General features: G+C 43.7%; 1 protein-coding gene across 1 annotated transcript in view; it reads left to right on the top strand.

Moving 5' to 3' along the window:
* Nucleotides 1–16,507, top strand: part of EVC2 (EvC ciliary complex subunit 2) — a 150,985-nt gene that overhangs the window by 68,917 nt on the left and 65,561 nt on the right. Inside the window, exons 10-11 of the mRNA XM_070458129.1 lie at nt 7,507–7,831; nt 15,854–16,093. Of these exons, the coding sequence (XP_070314230.1) occupies nt 7,507–7,831; nt 15,854–16,093 (565 nt within the window). The remainder of the gene's footprint in view (nt 1–7,506; nt 7,832–15,853; nt 16,094–16,507) is intronic.

Here is a 16,507-nt window from a genome sequence, read left to right as displayed (position 1 = left end):
CAGACACAGCTTAGTGTAAACAACAAACAGCAACATAAACTAATTTGCATCTGCTAGTCCCAGTCCTTCCCCCCACACTCCTCTCCTATGATAGCAACAAGTCTGTTCTCTATGTCTGTGAGCCTGTTTCTGTATCATAGGTAAGGTCATTTGTGTCCCAGTGACCTTCATTTGACATGGGTGATAATTTTCTCATTGACCAACTAGGAAACCAGGCTCAGAGACATAAAGTGACTCAACTGAATCACTCAGGACTTAACAGGGAGAGGGGGAAGCTGAGATTGGAAGCTAAATTGGTGTGACTCCCGAGCTTATGATATTTACAGACATAATGAAACATCATTTCCTGAGAAACTGTCAAGTGGAGAAAGAAACCCTCCCTTCTCTTGTTCGTCTCTTCCTGAGCTGTCCTTTCGGGGTCTGGCCAACGAGGGGAGGTGGGAATGGGGAGTGGGCAGCAGGCAGTGGTATGGAAACGCCAGGATGAAAAGATGAATCTCTGTGTACCTCTGTGCTTGCTTTGAGAAGCAGCTCAAGCCTGGAGCGAGAGGGCCCAGTGTGACTTCTAAACCAAGAGATCTTCAAGAGGAAAAGACCAAGGACAAGGATGCAGACTGCTGACCTTGAATCTGATCACAATCTATTTGAGTTTATACCAAACTAAAAAACTTAGTGAGCGAGTGTAACTGAGTGAGTGTGAGCGTGAATGAGTTAGTGTGAGTGAGAGAGTGTGAGTGAAAGTTGCTCAGTCATGTCTGACTCTTTGCAACTTCATGAATTGTAGCCCACCAGGCTCCTCTGTCCATGGGATTTCTCAGGCAAGAATACCAGAATGGGTTGCCATTCCCTCCTCCAAGGGATCTTCCCAACCCAGGGATTGAACCTGCGTCTCCTGCTTTGCAGGTGGGTTCTTTGCTATCTGAGCCACCAGCCTTAAGTTTTATCATAACGTTACCCAGCGTTTCACTCACACGCAGTGATTACTTATTTAACCTGTCCTCCTGGGTGAGGACACCCAGGAGGTCTTTACCCCTGAATATCCATTGTCCAGGCCCTCAAATCTCCTGGATATAAATTATGATTTATAGCCCTTGCATGGAATCTTGCTATAGTAAAATGCCAAGGAAATTGGTTCCTATGAGGACAATCTCAGTGTCACTAATACTCAATTGGTTTTCACGGGTCTATTATGCTTATTATGCTTACACCAGCCAACTTGAAGACACTGGATTTATATTGTAAAAAATGGCCATGGCCATTTTATTTTCCTTCTGAATGAATCACCTTCTATGTTAATGAGTCCTCTTTCTCATTCAAGAGAAAATTTCCTGCATCAAATCTTATCCTAATTTCGTTCTGACACCTTACTTGCCATTTGGTGAGAACTTGATTAATTTTTATATGAAATAAATAAGGAAAAAGACACTCATGTTATTTTCTCTCTTTTATCATCAGTAGCTAATCAAAGTATTTATCTGTTCTTGGATAAGATCAGCTGTGCCATTTCTTTTAGAAAGATGTTATCATAGACAAGCCCATTCATACATTTTCAGTTCAGTTCAGACGTTCAGCCGTGTCCAACTCTTTGCGACCCCATGAACCGCAGCATGCCAGACCTCCCTGTCCATCACCAATTCCCAGAGTCCACCCAAACCCATGTCCATTGAGTCGGTGATGCCATCCAGCCATCTCATCCTTATACATTTTAATGGCTTATATTTATGAAGTGCTTCTTCTGTGCTGGTCATTGTTCTAACTCCCATGTGAAGTCACTCATTTTAAAGAGAGCTATTGCTTGTACAGGGTGTATGTGTAGCAAAACTGGCCTGAGCAAATACATCCCCCTCTAAAGTACAATGACAAGATAACATTTCTGTGACCTGAACAAGGAATGTTCCCTAGGAATTGTGTGTGTGTTCTCAGTCGTGTCCACCTCTTTGCGACCCCATGAACTATAGCCTGCCAGGCTCCTCTGTGCATAGAATTTTCCAGGCAAGAATACTGGAGTGGGTTGCCATTTTCTACTCCAGGGGATTGTCCCAACCCAGGTATTGAACCCTAGTCTCTTGTGTCTCCTGTACTGGCAGGCAGGTTTTTTTTTTTTTTTATCACTGCACCACCTGGGAATCCGAAATGAATGTTCCCTAGAAAAGCAGGTTTAAATCTTGCCAACTCTGCCAACTTTGTGAAGTAGTAGAGAATTTTAAGAATCTCAGTCCAGCCTGTGTAACTTAAAATGTCTTTGCTTCCTGGAGGCATTAGAGAATTTGTGGGGGAGGGCTGGAAAAATATGTGTATTTCACTGTCTAACTAATTGTAAGTGCTATAGTGGGTGATGGGAATTTCACCAGTGGACCAATCCTATGTGCCAACTATACATTCTTAATATGCATTTTGTTCTTCTGTGCCATTTGGGGAATTAACAGATGATCGCTTCATTAGTTGCATGCTATTTTAATTGGTTTAAAGGGACATTTTTCTTTCTTTTGTGGCTTTGGATCACCCTGACAGCTCTTATTGTTGCTGCTTCTGAGCATTTATCCATGGTGATTAACATTAATACTATTAAAACAGAAAGTGCCTGTGAACCTGCGTCCCCTGGCAGTCAGAAAGGGTGAGCTGTGAGGACGGAAGCCATTTTCTCTTCTGAAGCTAGTTTCCCGGGAGAGAGAATAGTAAAGAATAAGGAAATTACTGCATATAGAAGTGACAAAATGCCAGACTCCGTGCATTTTCTATTTATGTCTTTTGACCCTGAACAACTACCTATGAGGACATTCCCCGTGAGGTGATGTGGAAACTAAGTCCTTCACCCAGCTTACTTAAGCTCGGAAGTGGTTTAACAGCAAAGAATATAGGGACGTGTCCTCCCTCCTGTTCATTTCAGTATTCATGTCCCTAGGAAAGTACTTGCAGTTTACCCAACAGGCAGTCACACATACAAGTTTATAAATGAATGAATGATGGATGGATGGCGTGAATCAACTAAGGTGAGTGAGTTTCATACCCAGCTGTATTAAATGACCACAAGCTTGGTGGCTTAAAATAACACAATATGTATTGAGTTGGTCAAAATGTTTCCGTAGGCTATTACAGAAAACTCAAACAAACTTTTTGGCCAACCCAATATTATAATTCTGGAGGTCAAAGTCCAATATGGGCCTCCCTCGGAAATATCAGGGCCTCCCCTGGTGGCCCAGATGGTGAAGAATCTGCCTGCAATGCAGGAGGCCCAGGTTCGGCCCCTGGGCCAAGAAGATCCCCTGGAGAAGGGAATGGCTACCCACCCCAGTATTCTTGCCTGGACAATTCCAGGGACAGGGGATCCTGGTGGGCTACAGTCCGTGGGATTGCAAGGAGTTGGAAACGACTGAGTGACTTAACACATTCATTTTCCCTTTTCAGGAAATATCAAGATGTCAGCTGTAGGGAAGAATCCATTTCCTTGGCTTTTCCAGCTTCTTGAAGCTGCTCACATTGCTGCCTGGTGGCCCCTTCATTCATCTTCAAAGCTGACTGTTTCATCACTCCTGCCTCTGATTCTTTCATCACACCTCCCTCTGATTCCCACTCCTCCTCTGCCCCCCTCTTCCACTTTTAAAGACCTTGTTATCAATTTCTGCTGTAAGACAGGCCGATTAAACAGCCTGAATTCCATCTGCAACCTTTACCATGTCACCTAACAGATTCACAGCTTCTGGGAATTAGGACGTGACCATCTTTGGGGGTGGCAATTGTTTTGTCTGCCACAAAAAGCTTTTTTAAAGGTGTGAAATCTATCTTGCCTGTCTCAGTAGAGAAGTAATTTTTTTCTAAACCTGTGAACCATGGTTTGTTTGCTTCCTTGGATATTTAACCATGCACACATCACCTGGGGCATCTTTTTGCATCTTCCTTGCTTTGTAACCTGCAAAGCCCTCTCTGACCCTGCCATGTTCAGTAATTACCTGTTGAGGAAATGAAAGAATGAAATGGACGAGCTTTTGTTTAAAACTAGATCGATTTGGTCTAAAGGACATGGGGACCATTTTGATCTAAAACGGTAAAATTTGAGCATTAGAAAGAAGAATGGCTGTAATCGATTGAAACCCACCAAATATGTAACAAAACTACAGTTTCATAGTGAATCTAGGCAGAGTCTAGGTTCACCTCAACATTTGGACTCTCAAGACCTCCGTAGGCCACACTCAACTCCTGCATAACTCAAGGGTGGAGCACAGTGTTCGTGTCCACTGTGAGTGCAGCGTTAGACGTTCTTCTGCGGGTACCCTTGTCTCAGGTTACACTGCAGCCTACAGCTATCCGGGAGGTGTTTTCTCCCCAAGTCACAGAGCACCGGTGCAAGGAGATTCAGTCCACATTAAGCAAGTGTGGGAGCCGTCTTAGCTTAAGTGTTTCATACCCCACAGTTGCCAGCATCTTCTGTAGGAACTCATGGGCCTAGCTTCCAGCGTCCCACAAGGGACATGCATAGGTCCAAGAATGACCCTATTCAGGGGAGTTCAGAGGATGCTTCCCTATTCAGAATGTATGGTTCATTTACAAGTCCTCTCATCCAGATGTAATTTATCAATCAGTCATAATTTTTATAATAAGCCATGTCGCCTAGTATCAATCACATTTGATGTTCTTGCCCTTCTGAAGTTTTCAGGTAAAAGTTAGCCAAAGCTCAGGTTCCCAGGGAGTTGGGAAAAGTTTTATTAATCTTTTGCTCTCATAATAGAACAAACAAGCAAATAAACCAATGAACAAACTCCCAACTCATTTGTCACCCTTGGAGGTTGCTATGACACCAACTCTTTAATTAGCAAAGACTCAAACATCTATCCTAATTATGAGCTTTATGTCAGAGTAACTGCATTGTTGAGGAGAAAAGTACTTCTTTTTGAAGAATTATAGCTTAAAAAATATAGAAGAAATAATAGAATTAGAAACTGTGATTTTTTTTCCCAACCCCTAATGGTATCATAGATCTAGCTAACAATTACAATGCATACTGAGACCATTAGGTGAAAGGTTAATAGGGAATTTCCTGGTATAGGGATGTTGCTGGCACCATTCGAACCTGTGATCCATCTTTGTATTTCATAGAGTCATACATGCATAGTATGACTTTACAGGAAACACATGTTACCACCACTAACGGTACATTTTTGAAAACAAATTGAATCTGACTCTAATCAAGACCTTAGATCTAACTAGTTGTTTGAGGAAAAACAGAGGATAGAAGAACCATGACACCCTTGGAAGCAATCAGCCAATCCCAGAATGTTGGAGGTTCTTCAGGATGAGTGACCTGGTTTTCCCAAGAAATCAGTGGCATGCAAAGGAAAATGGAATGGCAGAATGATATAGTCTAAAGTGGACTTAGTCAACATTGTGGGATTTTGTTTGGTTCTTGAATTAAACTTTCCACCGTAAAAATTATTTTGGGACACTAGAGGTAGTTTGAATAGTTACTGATACTAATTATTGGAATTATTGTTAACATTTCAAATATGATAGGGTTAAATGATATTTAATATAATGACATCAAGATTTGGTAAAACTGATATACATAAACATATATATACACTTATAGACACACATGTGCACTTAAGTGTGTATATATACATGTGCATTCACTTTTGTGTATGTGTGTTTATATACTCTGCATGTCTTAGTCATCTCTGACTCTTTGCAACCCCATGGACTGTAGCCCGTCAGGCTTATCTGTCCGTAGAACTTTCCAGGCAAGAATACTGAAGTGGGTTGCCATTTCCTCTTCCACAGGATCTTCCAGATCCAAGGACTAAACCCATGTCTCCTATATCTTCTGCATTGGCAGGCGAATTCTTTACCACTGTGCCACCTGGAAAGCCCGAATATATGTATATAAACATTATATATATATATACACACACATATATTCCTGATAGTTAATGATACATACTGAGGAAATTCAAAGTAAAATGAAATATCCTGGATTTGCTTTAAAATGGTCAGACTTTGAAGAGTAAATATTTGATTGGTAAATATTTACAATTTTCAAAGTTGAATAATGATTACCTTGGGAATCCTACTATTCTACTTTTAAATGCTTAAAAATATCCATAGTAAAGTTTTCTTAAACTCATATTTTACAGTCAGATGCCATTTTCTATCAAATTGGTAAAAATGTTTCAGTAGAGGGACTGGTGAAATAAGGACCCTAGGCATTGACGGGGAGCTTTTCTGGAAAGTGGTTTTAGCATGATGTCCCAGGAAGCTTAAAAGTGGTCACATCTGACCCACATTTGATATCCTTTGTGGAAATAATACTGAAGAGATCATTGTGACTATCAAAAACTCTTTACAAAGGATATTTATTTCAGGTTATTTTAGATTTTGAATTTTGCGAGTAACCCAAATGTGTACCACTAAAAGAACAAGTCATTGAATCATGGTACATCACATTGTGAGATATTTTGCAACTATTATAGAAGAAACTTTTTCAGTTTTTAATACCATTGGAAGATGCCTGTTATAGCAATAATTGGAAAAAGGAAAAATTGTACTTGGATCTATGTAACTAAAATACGTGCAGAGAAAAAAACTGAAAGCAAATACAACAAAATGCTTTCATTGGTTCTGATTGGGTGGTAGACTTATAGTTAATGAGGTCTTTTTCTATGTTTCTTTATTTTCCAGATTTTTCTATTGTGAGCATAAATTAATTTTGTTGTTTGCATCTTTTAATAGTTTTATAGAGGTATAACCAAGATACCATAAAATTCACCCACATTGAAAACAGTCTGATGTATATGTGTATCTTTAGTTGTATAACCACTGTCACAATCAAGTTTCAGAATCTGAGACCCTGTGAAGTATCTCACAAATATTTCTTGAGTAGACTTCATTTTTAGAGCAGTTTTAGATTTACATAAAAATTGAGAAAATAGTACAGAGAGTTTGTACATACCCTGTACTCAGATTCCCCTATTATTAAAATCTTCCATTCCTACAGTACATTTGTTAAAAAAATAATGAACCAATACTGTTACTTTATTATTAATTAAACTCTATTTAGTTTTCCCTAGTTTTTAATGTCCTTTTTATGTTCCAGGATTCCATACAGGATACCATGTTACATTTAGTTGACACACCTATAAATTAATTTTTAATTGGAAAAAAGTAAATTTTAATTTTAAAATCCCCCAAATATTTAACCATCTTCTCTTAGTCTTGTTGATGTTGTTGATTTATGGCTTGTTGAGAAAGACCATGTCTTATATTAGTTATATTTCATGTAGTTTCCAACATGGTTGGAATTTTATTAAATAAGATTCTGCTACTTTATTCACTGTGCTTTTCTAACTGTGGAAGAGGAGAAGAGGAGCATGGATGAGTGGAAGAGGAGAAAAGGAGAGAAAAGAAAAAAGAAAGACCTTGCCCACAAATAATTGAAAAACCTCAGCACTCTGAGGGACCTATGGTTTCTGTTGCAATTTTATGTAATGGAATTCTCTTGACCTCTGTGTTTCCCAGGTTGGAAATTGCAACCCTAAATCGGGCAGACTCAGATCTGGAAGCTTGTCGAACTCAAATCAGCAAAGATATCATTGCCCTTCTGCTGAAAAATCTGACCAGCAGTGGCCAGCTCTCCCCTCAGGTGGAGAGGAGGATGGGTGCTGTGTTCAAAAAGCAGTTTCTGTTGCTGGAGAAAGAAATACAAGAGGAGTATGATCGGAAGATGGTGGCCCTGACGGCTGAGTGTGACCTGGAAACCAGGAAGAAGACAGAAAGCCAGTACCAGAGGGAGCTGGCAGCTACGGAGGAAGCAGAAGAGGTGCTGAAACGTGTCAGTGAGAGGGTAAGGCTGCTTTGAAAGGGAGCCTTGCTTTTGCCTCCCTCCTTCCTCTCAAGGATTCATCATTTACCCATCCGTCCATTTTATCCATCCACCCGTCCATCCATTCTCCCCACCTGCCACCCTTCCATCTGTCCCATCTACTTATTCATCCATCCATTTATTCACTCACGGCTCATCCATGCTTCTGTCCATCCAACTCCCAACCCATCCATCCATCCACCTACCCCCATTCTTTCTACTTGTCCATCTGCACATCCATCCATCCATCCACTTATCCATTTATCTACCTACCACTCTTCCATCCACCTGTCCATCTACAGATCCATCCATCCATCCAACCACCCCCAGAATTCATTTAGAAAGCATTTACTGATCACTGCTGTCTAGGCAGTGAAGGTGCAGAGAATGCTGAGACATGGTTCTTGCATTTGAGAAGTTCATAGTCTAATGAAGGACTGTATATCCTCCCATATAACAAGTATGACTTCATTCAACTGTGTTATAACAGAGGCACGTTCAAATGCTGTGGAAGGCCATGGGTAGAAAGGCTTCATTCTGGGAAGGCATAGCTCAGGGGGCTGTGATGGCAGTGCACGTGTATCCGTCTGGATTGCACTGCACTAGGTCACGGTTCTGTCTCCAGCACGGGCTCTGGAACCAGACAAACCTGGACTCCCCTCTGCTCCTGAAGGCCCTGATTAGCTTCTGTAAGTCTGTGAATCAAAACAGGGCACCCGCCTCTCTGAGCGGCTGGGAAAAGTGATGCAGGAAAGGAGTCCCCGGGCCTGGGCTACAGAAGGCTCTCCTGCACAATGTGGGGTCTGGGAGTTCTGATCCGTCAGCCTTTCCAGGGCCGACCTCTGTTGATCAGAGAGCAGCTCTCATTTTTCTAAAAGAGTGTCAGTTGCTATCTTGAAAGGGATCATGCCAGAGTGCTTTTTTCCCAAGTGCACCAAATCTAGACTGATTTCTTCCTTCGTCCATGGAAGAGATGGTGGTTGACTCCAGTGACTTGAGCCCTGACATCTCCTGATCCACAGGGAGGTCTAACATCTACTTAGGGACAAGCTTCTCAACTCCTAACATCCATTCCCCAGACTGTGCACAGAATTACCTAGGAGTGAGTAGAGCTCTTGGGGTGACGTCTCCTGGCTCTCACAGGATCACCTGTGGTCAGACCATGGACTGGGCAGTAAAGCAGAGAGGAGTGATTTACACTACCTCACTCCCACCCACTCCCCTACAACTGGCGTCCCTTCACCTCAACACCCATCTCATTTTAGGGATGAGAAAATAAGTGTGACTTATCTTCGGTTTTATGTGAATCTCCTGCAGCTGCTGTAACAAATGACCACAGACATAGTGACTTAGAACAACAGAAACTCATTCTCTCACAGTTCTGGAGGCCAGAAGTCCAAAATCACAGTGTCAGCTGGACATGCCCCCTCTGAAATCTCTTGGGGAGAAATCCCCCCCACTCCCGCCTCTTCCAACTTCTGGTGGCTCCAGGCATTCCTCAGCTTGTGGCCACAGCCCTCCAATCTTAAACTCTGTCTTCACATGGCCCCTTGACGCTGTCACCTTCTCTTCCATCTCTTATAAGGACACTCATCTTTTGATATAGGGCTCACCCAGATAATCTAGGATGACCTCATGAGACCCTTAAGTACATCTGCGAAGACCCTGCTTTCAAAGATCACATTCATCAGGTGCTGGAGTTAGGAGGAGGATGTATCTTTTTAAGGAGGGGGCACTGTTTAGCTCACCGTGGCTCCCCTAGCTGATCTCCATCCATGACTCCATCCATGCCTTTACAGGTCAGGACCGTGTTTCCTTGAGCTCAGCACTTAAAAAGAATGCATTCAACACAGTTAGTGATTCAGTCCCAAACAGCCTCATTCTCTCTCTCTCTCTTGTTTCCTAAATTTGTTCTAATTTTTTTTTCTGATAAAAATAATACACATTCAATAAGGATGACTTGAGAAGGACTGGAAGGCAGAGGTCAGCAAGCTGGGACTCAGGAGTCCAATTCTGCCTGGCCTTTTTCTGTCTGACCCTTGAGAATGGTTTTGTCATTTTTAAAGAATTACAAAAAATAAAAACAAAACAAACAAAAAAAGAGTATGTGACAGGACCCAATGGGTCCTGCAAAGCCTAAAATATTTATCTTGTTCTTTACTAAAAGCTTGCCAACTCCAGCTCCCCAGCATAAAAAGAACTGCCCCCCCCCCAAAATTGAAACCCATCTGACCACTCAAAAGCAGACCAACATTCCTTCAGCCTGTTTGTTGAGTTCTGCTGTGTCTCAGCCTAGAGACATAGCTATGCTAAAGGCCCCCACTCCTGTCCTAGGATTTCAGCATAAGCCTTTTGCTTTAAATATATATATACTTTTTACAGAGTGAGGTTTATGCAGTTCATTAACGGTTTATCATGCTTGTTTCCACTCACCATCACAGTACAGTTTCTGATTTCATGAAACGCTCTCACACTTGCTTAGCCCATTCACTATGGGCCAAGAATTGTTCTAAGCTTATCACCTGGACCTTCTCTTCAAATATTCACACTCACTCAGGGAGGTGGCAATTGATAGGATCCCATGTTTATAGGTAAGGAATCAGATGGAGAGAAGGTCACCTGCCCTAGGACATGTGGGTGGACCAAGACTCACGCAGGCAGCTCATCCCAGTGACTGCACCTCACGGCCACCTGGGGCGATGCAGTTTTAAATGTTGGCTCATTATTTACACTGGCTGTTGGGGGCATGAAGAAGGGGTGACACACAGTGTCCTGCCCCATCCCTGCAGGGGCCAGGGTAGGGGGACCAGCCCTCTGGATCCCCCAGGCCACCTTGTCCAGAGACCAGCCTCTTTAAGCCAACCTGCTTCCAAAAATACCATCTGAATGGCAAAAGGTTTTAGAGCTATTTCCCTTTTGGTCTGTGCACACCATTCCATCTTAGAAAATGTTGATGACCTTGTACTTATCTGTTCATTCATGATAGTCATCTTTAAACAAAAATGCATGAAAATATGTCAGTCATATTATTCTTCCAAAAATTAGCTTGAAAAAAAAATGGGCAGTATCAGTTTTCTTGAGTAAAGTTTAGGAATTCCAATAATTAGTATAGCAGTGAATTCTGTTCACATTGAAAGGCCTATGTAATCCCAAACAGTTTCCAAAGCATTTCTCCAGGGGGAGGCTCTTGGGGGGCCAGTGCTGACTACGGACTCTGAGTGCAGGTGGCTTAGGTTTAGAGCTCACTCTGTGCTCCAGGTGCATTGCTCAGGCTCCTTGGGTCTTGGTTTCCCCATCCTTAAACTGGGGATAATTATGACTCCTGTCTTATAGAACGGTTAATATTAATACCTGTGTAGGACTTAGACCAGAACTTGGCACTGTCGGCCCTGTTCTATACAGTGTTTATCATGTTTCATTATTTCGTGTAACTTTAAAGAAGCCCATGGCATAAAACAGCCAGCCTATGAAATCTTTTCAGTTTGAGCTGGGGAAACAGAAGCCCAGAGGGGAAGTGACTTGCCCAGCTTCCTGCAAACAGCCACTAGCCGTTCAGGGTATGTGCTGTGTACAGGATTCTTCCAGATCTGCTGGCTTCCCAGCTGCTCGGAGAAGAGGCAGCGCCAGCACCACCTGCCCTAGGCTCCCTGAAGTCTCCTAACTCCCCTCTGTGTGTCCTAGAGGGAAGAATGCCTTACGTGCAAGAACTCTTATACTGTAACCACCCCTGGTGGGTTTACTTCTATAAAACATTTTTACAATCTGCTCAGCCTGCTAAATGCGAGTGTCATTTAGTACAGTCATAATTTCTGAACACGATTTCACATTTTTGATGGTGTAGTTCAGTTCAGTTCAGTCACTCAGTTGTGTCCAACTCTTTGCAACCCCATGGACCGCAGCATGCCAGGCTTCCCTATCCAGCACCAACTCCCGGAACTTGCTCAAACTCATGTCCATCGAGTCAATGGTGCCATCCAACCATCCCATCCTCTGTCGTCCCCTTCTTCTGTCTTCAATCTTTCCCAGTATCAGGGTCTTTTCCAAGGAGTCAGTTCGAATCAGGTGGCCAAAGTATTGGAGCTTCAGCTTCAACATCAGTCCTTCCAATGAATATTCAGGACTGATTTCCTTTAGAATGGACTGGTTTGATCTCCTTGCAGGCTTAGAGACTCTCAAGAGTCTTCTCCAACACCACAGTTCAAAAGCATCAATTCTTCAGTGCTCAGCTTTCTTTATAGTCCAATTCTCACATCCATACATGACTACTGGAAAAACCATAGCTTTGACTAGACAGACCTTTGTCAGTAAAGTCAAGTCTCTGCTTTTTAATATGTTGTCTAGGTTGGTCATAGCTTTCTTCCAAGGAGCAAGCATCTTTTAATTTCATGGCTGCAGTCACCATCTGCGGTGATTTTGGACTCCAAGAAAATAAAGTCTGTCACTGTTTCCATTGTTTCCCCATCTTGATGGTGTAGAGTCAGCCTGAATAGCAATTGCCAGAATAGCCTGGCTCAGGCCTGCGATTCTTGAGCCAGGATTGAAGTGCCCTGTCCTGGTCAATGCCACCCAGTCCCTCCATGCAGTTTGCCTTTTCACGCATTTGAAGTCAAAGTATCAACATGCCTCATTTGTCTGAAAAGTCTATTTTAGTGGAAAGTTCAGTAAGGAGTTGGAGTGAATGACCATTATATTAATGTATCTTTAAAAATGCACATTTGTTACCAATTTTTTAAATATAAAAATTTGGATGAAAACCCAGACTTTCAGCTTCTCTTTTAAAAAATGGGAAGATGTGGCCACACCGAGTGCATAGTCCGGCAGAGCCTCACTTGGTGGGTTGACGGTGGCTTTCTGTCTCCACCTTGCCCCACTCCCCACCTCTCTCTAGTGTGTCCCATGCCAGGCCACTTCACACTGCCTCTCCTGGTTGGCAGGTCTGGGAAGGGGTGTCCTTTGCTTTAGAGTTTAGTCTCTCATCTGTGCGACAGGAGGGCTGAACTGGAGCAGGGGATGAACACGTTTCTGTGGATCTCTAGACCCCTTTAGGAGGGCAGTATACACATACATGGGGGTCTCCCATCAAAAGTTGCTTCAAGGAGTGTTCCACTATGACAAACACGTCATTGCCTCGTGCCTTATTCTTCTGCAGAAATGCTGCAGATTCTATACCACTGAGCCACCTGGGAAGGCCCACTATTATAAGCAAGCACAGATAATCATCTTTTAGGATTTGTATGTGTGTGTGTTCTTTTGGTCCTGGTTGTGAGAAGTTTAACGGATTTCATCCCATGTTTCATTCTTATTAATTAAAATAAATGGAGGCTTGTTGAATTCCATACAGTCAGAAAAAGAAGGTCACTTTGTTGGTTGATTGGACCCTCTTAGGCACCACCTACTCCCCTGAGATGCTCTTAGGCAGAACATCTCTGTGATGCCCAGAGTCAGGGTCCAACACCCTTGTGGTGGCTTGCATTCTCTAACGTAGATTGAGTCAGCTGTGAATAAACTCTCTCTGCAGAAGAGTGACTAGGAAAAGTCTCATCCAGTCCTTTGTATAAAACCAGTTTTCAAAGAGGACCATGATGTTTTCTGGCCTCCGAGGCCAACCATTAACCATTGGACTGGCTCCAGGATGTGGCTGCGGGGACAAGAACAGAAGTCCTCTGGGTTCTGGTGCTGTGCCTGGGGCTCTTCTCATGTGGCAGGCTCTCTGGGATGGTCCCCGAGGGCAGAGATGGTCCAGTGCCAGCAGCTAGCTGCTTGGGCCCCAAATAAATAACACTCCTCTTTCTGAGCCAGATTCTGAACACATTGAAAAGTCAGTCAGAGAAGCTAAAATGGGTGTATCACTGTGATGGGCTTTTGTGAGCAATTGGAGGTGGAGGTGGGCAGGTCTGTGATGTGGGGGATTGGGAGATGGGGATACTGAGGACGCAGAGCAGAACAGAGACACAGAGCACGTGATTCTCCTGTTCAGCTGGAGGAGGTGGAGCCCTCTCCCTGTCATCACCCCTCTGCCCTCCCTGGGTCTCTGCTCAGCCTGGCCGTAGCTGCCATCCCATGCCCTCTTAATCTTGACCTCTGAGACTGCTGTGCCCTCTACCTCCAAGACACACATATCTTCCCCTGACACGCTCACCAACATGTCACCCTGTCTGGTGTCTTGGAGCCTAAACATTGGCTTTGACACCTCTGCTCCTCTCCCAGGTGCTGGCAGGAACTGGGGAACGAGGCTTAGCTTGTGTTTCCTGAGCTTTCATGTTAAGTGTGTTTACTTACCAGACCGTCACACCTTTAGCAACTTAAAATGATGCTTACCTTCTCAGAGTTCCCGTGGTCCAGAGTCTGGATGCAGTGTAACTGGGTCCTTTGTGTGTGTGTGTGGGGGGGGGTGTGGAGGTTGGTCTCACAAGCTGGGCAGCATGGTCTCAGCAGGGCGGCCTTTGCTCCCCTGGAGCTCTGGGCCCTGGTCCCAGCTCAGCCCAGTTGTTGGCAGAGTTCACTTCCTTGTGGTTGTAGGACTGAGGCCCTCGGCTCCTGTAGGCATCCCTTCCCAGTAGACAGTTCACATATGTGCTGTCCAAACCAGGAGGAGAGGGGCTCCCTTCTCAGGAAGATCTCGTCTCTCTTTTCAGGACTCTCCGTATTATAAGTCAGGTCCACCCAGAATAACCTCCCTTTTGATTAACTCAGAGTCAGCTGATTAGGGACCTTAATTACATCATCGAGACCTCTTCAGCTTTTCCACAGAATAATCTGATTGTGGCAGTGACAGTCCCATCATCTTTAAACTTTATGTCCCCTGAAAAGGAGGGGATTCATGTGATGTCTATGCCAGGGGCCAGGGATCTTGGAGTCTTCTTAGAATTCTGCCCCTGCAGGTGGGATTACTAACACGCCCTCCTGCAGCGTGAGTCTCTGAGATGCTGGGAGTGCAGATGCATCAGGAATTCAGTGAAAGTGTGCCCCCTGCCTTCTCTCTAGACCATGGAAAGTGCAGGCATCCCAGAGCCACTTCTTACCTCCTCTTTGCCTCCCTTTAACACAAATGATCTCAGCTTGGGCCTGATCACTGGTATTTTTCTCTTCAACTAAGTTAAGAATGAAAGATGATGGAAATAAGCTTGAGAGGCCTAATAGCACAGTCCATTGATGTTTCCATTTTGCAGGCTATTTTCAGGCAGTTTGATTTGAAGATTTCCACCCTTATGAGTTTTCTTGAGCTGGTTCTGTGTATGTGTGTATACATGTGTGCGTTCCATGTGGGTGTGCACACATGTGCTTGCATGTGCAATGTGCACTGTATGTAAGTGTATTGCTCTGTGTGCACATGTGCATGTATGTGCACTGTTTGTTGCTGTGTGCATTTATATGCACTGTGTGTGCGTGCATGTGTATGTTTGCTGGTACATGCATGTATGCTGTGTGTATATGTGTTTACATGTGCATGCATGTGTGTGCTTCTTTGTGTTATATGTATGTGCATTATTGCTATGTGCATTTATGTGCACTGTGCATGTGTGTGTTGATGGTGCATGCATGTGTCCTGTGTGTACATGTGTATTGTGTGTGTGCCTGTATGTGTGTGCATGTATACGCATTATTTCTGGGTGTGTTTATGTGCACTATGCATGTGTTTATGTGCACGTGTGCATGTTGGTGCTGCATGTAAATGTGCTGTGTGTACATGTGTATGCATGTATATGTAACTTTACATGTGTGTGTATTTTTGCTATGCATATCAATGTCCAATGTGCATATGTATGCCGATGGTGCATGCATGTGTCCTGTGTGTACATGTGTGTGCCTGTATGAGTGTGCACGTATATGCGTTATTGCCAGGTGTATTTATGTGCATTGGGCATGTATGTTGGTACATGTATGTGTGCTGTGTGTACCCATTTGCACACACATATATGTGTGTGTGCTTGCATGTTGCATGTATGTGCCTACACACACCTGGCTGGTGTATCACCGCCCACGCATTCCCTCTTTTCTCCGCAGTCCGCCCTTGAGTGCAGCAGCCTCCTGCGGACCCTCCATGGCCTGGAGCAGGAACACCTGAGGAGGTCGCTGGCTCTGCAGCAGGAGGAGGACTTTGCCAAGGCCCATAGGCAGCTGGCCATTTTCCAGAGGAATGAACTGCACAGTATCTTTTTTACCCAGATAAAAAGTGCTATTTTCAAAGGAGAGCTGAAGCCAGAGGCAGCAAAAATGCTGCTGCAAGATTACTCTAAAATACAGGTAATGCCTCAAATGAGGCTCCCTCTGATAGAGGAGTCATTTTCCTGAGCTGTTTCACTAAATGTCTCCTCTCCCCGAGTTAAGTCCTGTCTCTTTTGTGCTGGCTTGCAGTGAACTAACCCTGTCTTCCTTCCACCTCTCAATGTAGAGGGTAGCTTTCCAGTAAGCAGGGCAAATGATAGCTTGAAGCACAGGCCCTGTACTCAGGCTCCCCTGGACTTGAATTCTAGTTCCAGCACCTGTCAGTAAAGCAAATTGCCTAGTGTCTCTGAGTCTCAGTTGCCTTATCTGTAAAATGGAAGTAATAGAGTCCCCATACTAAAAGCAGCATGATGCAGCTTTAATCTAATTCACAGAAAGCCAGTACTTGGCACAATATATGTTTAATGTATATAGCAGTTAAAAATAGAAATA

The sequence above is a fragment of the Odocoileus virginianus genome, chromosome 29 (genome assembly GCF_023699985.2).
Source record: "Odocoileus virginianus isolate 20LAN1187 ecotype Illinois chromosome 29, Ovbor_1.2, whole genome shotgun sequence".
Lineage (NCBI taxonomy): Eukaryota > Metazoa > Chordata > Mammalia > Artiodactyla > Cervidae > Odocoileus > Odocoileus virginianus.
The sequence above is the reverse complement of the archived record's forward strand: the minus strand, read 5'-3'. Positions and strand labels throughout refer to the sequence as shown.